This window comes from Opisthorchis viverrini (assembly GCF_000715545.1).
Source record: "Opisthorchis viverrini unplaced genomic scaffold opera_v5_348, whole genome shotgun sequence".
In the NCBI taxonomy this organism is placed as follows: Eukaryota; Metazoa; Platyhelminthes; class Trematoda; order Opisthorchiida; family Opisthorchiidae; genus Opisthorchis; species Opisthorchis viverrini.
Window position 1 is genome coordinate 378,460 of NW_008752006.1, and position 7,746 is coordinate 386,205.

A 7,746-nucleotide genomic window follows, 5' to 3' on the forward strand; every position below is an offset into this window, starting at 1 on the left:
TAAATATATATATATATATATAATCCTGTCGGTTCGGTTGATGGTCGGTCGCGAAACTAAGCCCTGATATGATGACACGACATAGGCGGCCTGATACCAGATCGATTCATTGAAAGCGTGATTAGTGTTCACCCAGTAGTCCGTCTACCCATCTCGTCAAAATACATTATAACGGTGTGCTATCAGATTATATTTATGCACCCACAGGTTCACATGTCGATATGAATGAAGGCGCCACTTCGCAATACAGTAACCCTTCGTGAGGAGTTTTCGGACTTTTTATACTATCCTTTGTCCAGTTGACCGGTACTGTTAAAATTTGTAAGGAATTCACAAGTCAGTCCATACTGGATGCGGAGTGACTCGCGATGGGCAATTTACCGTACTTGCTTCCAAATTAATGTGTGTACAAGGCTAAGCTACATTCGGCGAGCAATAGAGGAAAGGTACCACGGGGCAGATTTTGGAGAGAAATTGTACTGCTCAACATTTTGGTCGTCTAGGCAACCCCATAAGAAACGAGCAAAAGCATATGGGCCGGGAAACGACCAAATGGTGTCAGCATTTAAACAGTCAACAGGTCATGCACAATTCTGACTAGTGAAATCCATATTTGGGTTTCCCTCAGCCTGAGACAGGACAACGCACATATCCAAACAAGAACTGGAGTACATTGAACAGTGAAAAGAGTGTATACTGTTCGGTGTGGACCGTGTCGGTAACAATTAGCACGCGTTTTGTTGCCCACATGTTTTTGGTTGGCCCCTTTCGAATGACCGGCTGCTAGAGGTAACCGAGAAGTTGTTCAACGAAATTCTGGTCTAAAATGTTGTGCGCTTTCGAAAGTAATCCACTAACGCTGGAATCACTAATTGGTCCCCATGTATCTACGGTTGAGATTGAGTCTTCTTCCTCCCGTACCGAAAAGAGGGCGCTACGGAAAACAGGGGAATGGCTTCTATTCGGAGGAAGGATTCTACACTAAATTGTGGGTTATGTAGGATAGTGGGCGCTCTTCAGAGGAAGGATTCTCGCAACCATCTGGGGCTTTACGGTTACCACCCCTAATTTGTTTCCCACGTCACCCTTGGAATTTCGATTCAGTTGGTGTACCTGCCAACAGATGAAGGGGAGGCTATCCGGAGACTATCAGTGGGCCGATAGTTCATGGGTATTCGGAAGCCACCTGAGAGCCATAAAGCGCATCACAGCAGCATATATACACTGTGCAAATACAGTTATTTCGGTTGCCTGGTGCGAGTGGAAATCGAATGGAAAACCCAATCTGGACATCAGGTGAATTTCGGCTTTTTCAGGAGATTAACGAAGAGGACGCACTATAATGTTATCAGCATCGGTTATTAAATGTGAACAATTGGTATCGGGTCAGAGATAAATGACAAGAAAGAGGGTTGTAATTATACCAGTAACAAGCATCGTCAAATAACTTGATTGCTGGTGGTACACCGATTGAAGCCTTATTCCTTAAGGACCGTTAACCCAGAAGTATGAAATGGAGGATTGGTACAAAGAAGCCGAGTGACGACAGTGTACAATTACTTCGTGCACAAAAGCAAAATTAAAATCGGTAACATCTACTCTGGAGAATGATATAAGGTCCTCTCTTAACGAAACGTTCAGAATTTCCGCGAACGGATTTAGAATGTGAAACTTAAAGGGAATAGTGCACCAAATCTCAGTTGAAATCATTTCATGGTTCAACTGAGCTGCGTGAATAAAACTGAAAAAAACTGGTTTTCAACCTAGGTGAAAATTATATGGACAGACAGAACAATGAAGCAATGCGGAGTACAGTCCTGTTACAACAAATCAGATTTGTGTATGATTCATGCAACGCACCTTTGTTTAGACTCTCTAGAAGTGATTACACACTTACTGAAACACTTAACTGGTATTGAAGAAGCCCATTATGTTACTAGATGTATGTGAATCGCTCCGTAACCTCAGTGACGCAGGCAGTACGCATGATCTGAGAGTCAAAGTCTCATAGGTTTTGGATGATAACTATCGAGAAAGTTCCAACATCGGAACTGCGTAAAAATCGGTTGGACAAACAGCATTTCCAGTATAGTATTTCTGGTATTGGCGTTCGGACTCCAACCACTATTCCAAGAAGTTCATACCACATTCAGTCCTTGACAATATAGTATTTGGACTGATCGTAGGATTGGCCGTCAACTGATGCCGAGTTCATGTCTTCAACATTATGCGGTCCAGAGCTATCAAACAAGCTGTCAACTGAGCATTTAGTCATTTGGGGGAAAGAAATTAGTTCCGTGCTTCTAAAGTTTAGGGGTATAATGAACACAGCACTCAAACTAATGGAGTACAGTCGTGCCGGGTTCAATCAGGACATGAGGTCCACCATCAAATGTTCTCGAAATCGCTGTCGTATTTCAAACTGGGCGAACGACGTACAGACATAGGTTACCGAGGCACCAAGAGTGCAATACTATCAAGGACAATGAGCCTAAAAATAGAACCGAATGCTGTAAGGGGTGGAACGAGTGCACCTAAAAAGTTTTCAATGTAGAGAGAAATTAGAACATGTGCCAAAAAAGACTGAATACAGGGGAAATCTCGCTCATTTGATTGCTAAGGTTGACAGTTTGCCTCATGATAACTTGGAAGTCAGTGAATACGCGCACCGAATCGACACTTTAGCAGCTAACTTCCCATTACCTCTCACAACGGAAACTGAAGAAGCGTAGATGCATGCGGTTCCAAGTGTAACCGGTTTCTCGAGTTAAATCGGTGCCCGTGACAAGCGAGAGGACGGGGGACATACATGGAAACCACTGAGGGTAAAATAGTCCTAGAGAGGGAGAAGGGGCGAATGGGGATCGCTCTCGTTCAGCACCTAGGACTTTGAGCCTCTGATCACAATCTATCCTTTTAATACACATTATATATATATATATACCCGACAACTATACTACACGAAAACCGACTTCACACTCTGAAGTTTTCAGGCTTCAACTGCAAGTCATTACTAGAGCTCAACCGAGTATTTTCCACTTAATCAAAGCGAGGTGTCTGTGCCGACTATCAGCTACTGTGTGGACTGACCACGATAAACTATACGTGAGAGGCTAACTAACTTCGTGAACGTTTTTTCAAAAAGATATTATTCGTTACGTTGCAGGTTCAGGGAAGCTGTGGGCACGCACTTTGCTCCAATTCAGTAATAACGTTTCTAGTCCGCACGGCAAGATGCAACAGAGCGTGGGACAAAAAAGTTGACAAGGCGCACACAAGATCAGTTCGGTGAGCTGGACGTTTGTTCCGGTTTGTTGAACGGGTATATCATTTCAAAAATATATGTACATTTCTTCCACATTCACATGCATTTGGTGACGACAGATTGTCCATCGGACACGATATGGCAGCGAACATTTGGAATGTTATTTGGCCACCTCATCTGACCCCGTTTCACGAACTACTACACATCGAACTACAAGTAGTATCGTCGAGAGGAGGTCGGTTTATAGGACTACGGATACGAACATGACATCGAGAGGTGCAAAAACCAAATGTGCACCCCTGTGAATGTGAACGTTAACTTACCCCACAGGAGGACCAACGGGGACGGCGTTACCAGAGTTCGTGAAATGAGTGCTTTCGTGTGAAGTGACGATGCCGTATGGAGTTAGGCTAGCGCCTTGACCAACTCCACTAGTGCTTGCAGGGATATGTGATTGCATTTGTGAGGCTGGACGGTAAGTCTGTTGTTGGAAACCAGTTAGGACAGGGTCGTCAGACAGCATGGAGCCATCTGTGGACTGTGAAACAAAGGCACATAAAATACCAAAGGTAAGATGAAAATAAACACGCTAAGACAGGTGTGATGATTTGCCTAACGCCAATGCCCATGGAACGGATAATAATAAAAATAGTAACGATAACGATGGTAATAATAACAATGGTTCAGCGGCAGCATCCTTTCGGTGCATGGCTTCAGTCCAACCTGAAGGATTGAGATAACAATAGATAGCTCAGATCTGAACGGGAGTAACCGAAAAGCCAGGGTTAGGGTTCGAACCACAGACCTAGTCAGTAGTTTCGCACCTAATTCACTCACACTATCCCGAGCCCTGAAACAGACACCTTCTCCGTTAGTAAGTCTAAAACGGTAGACTTTTGGATCCAAAATAGCCAAAATGAAACAGAATGTGGGACTTAAGAATCTCAATGACCAAACTCTGGGTAGGTGCAAGTTTTGCTGCTTATCGGTTTTCACCAGCCACACTTGAACAGCCCTCCTTCCGTCCGGAGACGATTTTTGTGCACAGTGCACTGGAACCGAAAAAAACTGAGCCACTTTCACTCCCATGATGGTTGATCGCAGCTGCATATCCATTAACGCATTGTCGCTTAAACTCCAATAATCCGATAAGCTATACAAGCGATATCGCACTACACCACCCGCGTACGCTGAACTCTTTTGAACAGTCAATTCTGACGGTTAGTCTTACGACGTCGGGAGTCATTTGTTTAGCGTATGAATCAGAGGGTATGCAAAAGTGGTAACGTTTAAACATGCGAGTGAAATTCACAGAGATCTTAGGGCTGAAAGAAGAGAGTGAGAGGGGACGTCTGAGGGGGGAAATAGAACCTCAAATGTATCATGAGAAAGATTTGATTTGGGGGGGTCCCTGCGGTTCACCTACTACGTGCACATGCCTGGTGGTTCAAACATGATGACCAGTGAATCTGAGAATGCCAGATAGGATATATACACATACAAATATATATATATATATATATATATATATATAGGATAGGAAATAGCAGTTGATCTCCTGTTAAGATGGAAGTACTGCTTCCGAAAAGAGTGCCACCATACAGTGCTATGCGAGATTGCTCCAAAATGTGCAATTTCCTCCAGGGCTACTACCCAAATCCATTTTGGCTATTTTCGGGTAACAGGAAGGTCATATGTGAAAATGAGTCACGGAAATCACACATTTGATGCAACGTGGCTGACACGCACAGACGCATTGCCTGATTAGGGGAAACAGGACAGACCGGCAAACACTCTCACAGTGCAGTCGATCAATAATCGCTTGTGACTGGGTGGGAAGCGTAATGCCCTAACAGACAGACATCAGTTCGGTCAAGCGCTGCCGGCAGCAACCGATACTGTGTCGGTTTGTTTACGTGCCTACCAGGTGGCGATAGGCGTCAAGGCGCAGCAATGAAAAGCGGATGGAACAGGAACAAACACATGTAGGGAGCTGGTGGCGGGAAATCGATAGCTGCTTACAATGGTCTGTAAACATTTCAAAGGGAATCTGAACTTGCTGAGCGAGAGCTCACGATTTTTTATCGACACGGATGGGCAGTATCGTAACACATAGTTCGTGACTGAAGTCAAAACTAGAGTGAAACCCCATAGCTTGGTGGTAAGTTCGCTGTGCGATTAGGCTACCTAAGCGACTGCATTATAATGAATGGTTCACAGTGATGAGTCTTTCCTGTAGGTGGAGACTGTATGTTGTCTAGCCCTAGTCTAACCTATAAGTAACGAAATGAAGCGTAGAGTGATGATAATAAGGATTATGTCCATCGGAAAAAGTAATAATGAATGGTTGGTTTCCCCACAATTGAGACACATCACTAGGACAGGAGAAGTACAGTCCTTGAATACAGACTTTTCTACGCGAATTCGTGAGTGCGCCTTATGCGAAGGGATGAACACATCGCATCTGGCTACGGCTGGAGTCAAATTGGGGCCGAACACCAAAGGACCCTGCAAGCCGTTCTGAGACTGGTCGGTGATGGTTGCGATCTCCTAAACTGAGAGCCTTTGGATTATGACATACAAGGAACTGAGTCCCAGAAGACGAGTCTATCTTGAAAAAGGTGTTAATTCGCAGTGGTTCGGAAAGTGAACTTCGTCAGTCTACTAGTTCTAGTATAGCTAAACCCGTCCATCATGCAATCCAATTGCCAATGTGTTGAAATACTAATCGACTCGATTGTCACAGGGATGGGTTTATTTGCACTGTTTTAAGTAGCAGTTTGCAGTACAAGTGCGAGGCGCAAATAATAACGTACGGTTGATTCGTATTGCATAACGACCTCATTTGGGAAAAGCAATGTGTCCGGAGAACTCGGTCTGTGAGTGATGCACAAGGCGTTGACAAAAAAACGATGGAGTCGAGATGAAAGTCTGAAGGTTAGCTTCACCTGACACGAGTGGATGTGGTGTACATATGCTGAAGTTTGCCGCAGACCCATACGCGCTCAACAGTGCAGGCACATAGCAGATTTCAGAAACTTTTGTGGTAACTGGGGGCCAACACAGACCGAAACAGTCTTCGGATCAACAAAAAACGATCAGTGTTGGCTGCTAGAAGCATAGGTACTACTGAATCACCTGTTGAAAGCGAAGGCTTCGTGAGTGCACCCTTGCCCAGCGCGGGACATGGTTTTGCTCTACTTGCTATGCGGAACAAGGCCTAGTCATACACCTGACGCCATAGCGGTCACGTACTTGTAGTAACGGTATTTTCCTCAGCTTAGTTCTCGGTCTGAGCCTCCCAAGCCAGCGTTCACGTTAAAACAACCACCACCAAAGGTGCACAAGGTCTATTAACGTCCAAAACGAAATCAGGAACAGTTGTACAGCGCTTTGTATATATAGCGCCTAAAGACGTGCCGTATAGTGGGATCCGCGTGGATTCCTGCCTAACAGTACTAGAGTAGTATTCTCAAGAGGTTTGCATGTCTGCCTTTTGGAGAGTGAACAGAAGTATTTTATTTGCTAGACATACTGTCTTCGTTCTGTAAGTTTCGTAGTAGGTGCGCGGACAGGTCAACTGTGATCACTCACCCCATATGGAATACTTCCGAGCCTAGTGACTTATAGTTTTTAGCGAGTAAAACATCATGTACTTCCGTTGATATTCTATTCCTATTCAATCAAGATGTTAGAAGCTGCGCAGAAGCAGGCTAGCTGAATATCCCTCAAAATGATTGGTTGAATGCCCAAAATGACGCTTCTGGGTAAAAACTGCTGATCCCACAAGACGGTTCTTTTCGCGCAGAGACTTCCTGAACCAACCAAGCAAGTAGTTAGGTTATCCGAAATGAAATGAACGATCGATAACCCAAACAACCCATCGAAAGTCAACCGTAGAATGGAGTTTGACATCGAGGCCGGCCAAAATTCTGCTACTGCGAGAGTCTTAACAGTCTCATCAACACCTGCTCGACCACAATGTCATATTATGGGATGACAAGAACAGAAGCCATTTGACTGCTGGTTTACCAACTGGCTACCCATACCCATCTACACGGTGTGGCAATGGACATGGAAGGGGAAAAGTATGCCATTCCTTCAAAATCCGCTGAAGTGGAGGGATGTCAAAGAACTAACGCTGTTGCTCGCGACTATGTGACCATATGGTTGACTGATTGCTCTCAATAACCTGTTCGTTCGGCTCCGAACAGACTAGTCGTGGTTTCCGTACTACATGAAGACGTGAAAATCCTGATGCTTCCAGGATGCACTGGTGGAGTAACTGTAACATGCACATACTGCCTGTCAGATGTCCGGAGTTCAAACGCAGTACGGACAATGATATGTACTAATGATGAGCTTTAATCAGGGCGGAACTTGAGTACAGTGTTTCTATTCCTTTAATGTGGACTTACCAGAATAATGACATCAAGAGAGGAGAACGACTGTCTAAACAAGGGTGATGTGAACGTGAGTTA

General features: G+C 44.5%; 2 protein-coding genes across 2 annotated transcripts in view; one reads left to right on the plus strand and one right to left on the minus strand.

Moving 5' to 3' along the window:
- The window catches only part of T265_10249 (hypothetical protein), a gene marked incomplete at both ends in the record, with an annotated part of 95,257 nt that overhangs the window by 32,617 nt on the left and 54,894 nt on the right, over positions 1 to 7,746 (minus strand). The window contains one exon of the mRNA XM_009176565.1: positions 3,589 to 3,803. Coding sequence (XP_009174829.1) covers positions 3,589 to 3,803 — 215 coding nt within the window. The remainder of the gene's footprint in view (positions 1 to 3,588; positions 3,804 to 7,746) is intronic.
- T265_10248 (hypothetical protein) overlaps positions 1 to 7,746 on the plus strand; it is a gene marked incomplete at both ends in the record, with an annotated part of 22,842 nt that overhangs the window by 1,915 nt on the left and 13,181 nt on the right. The gene's annotated exons all lie outside the window — the stretch shown is intronic.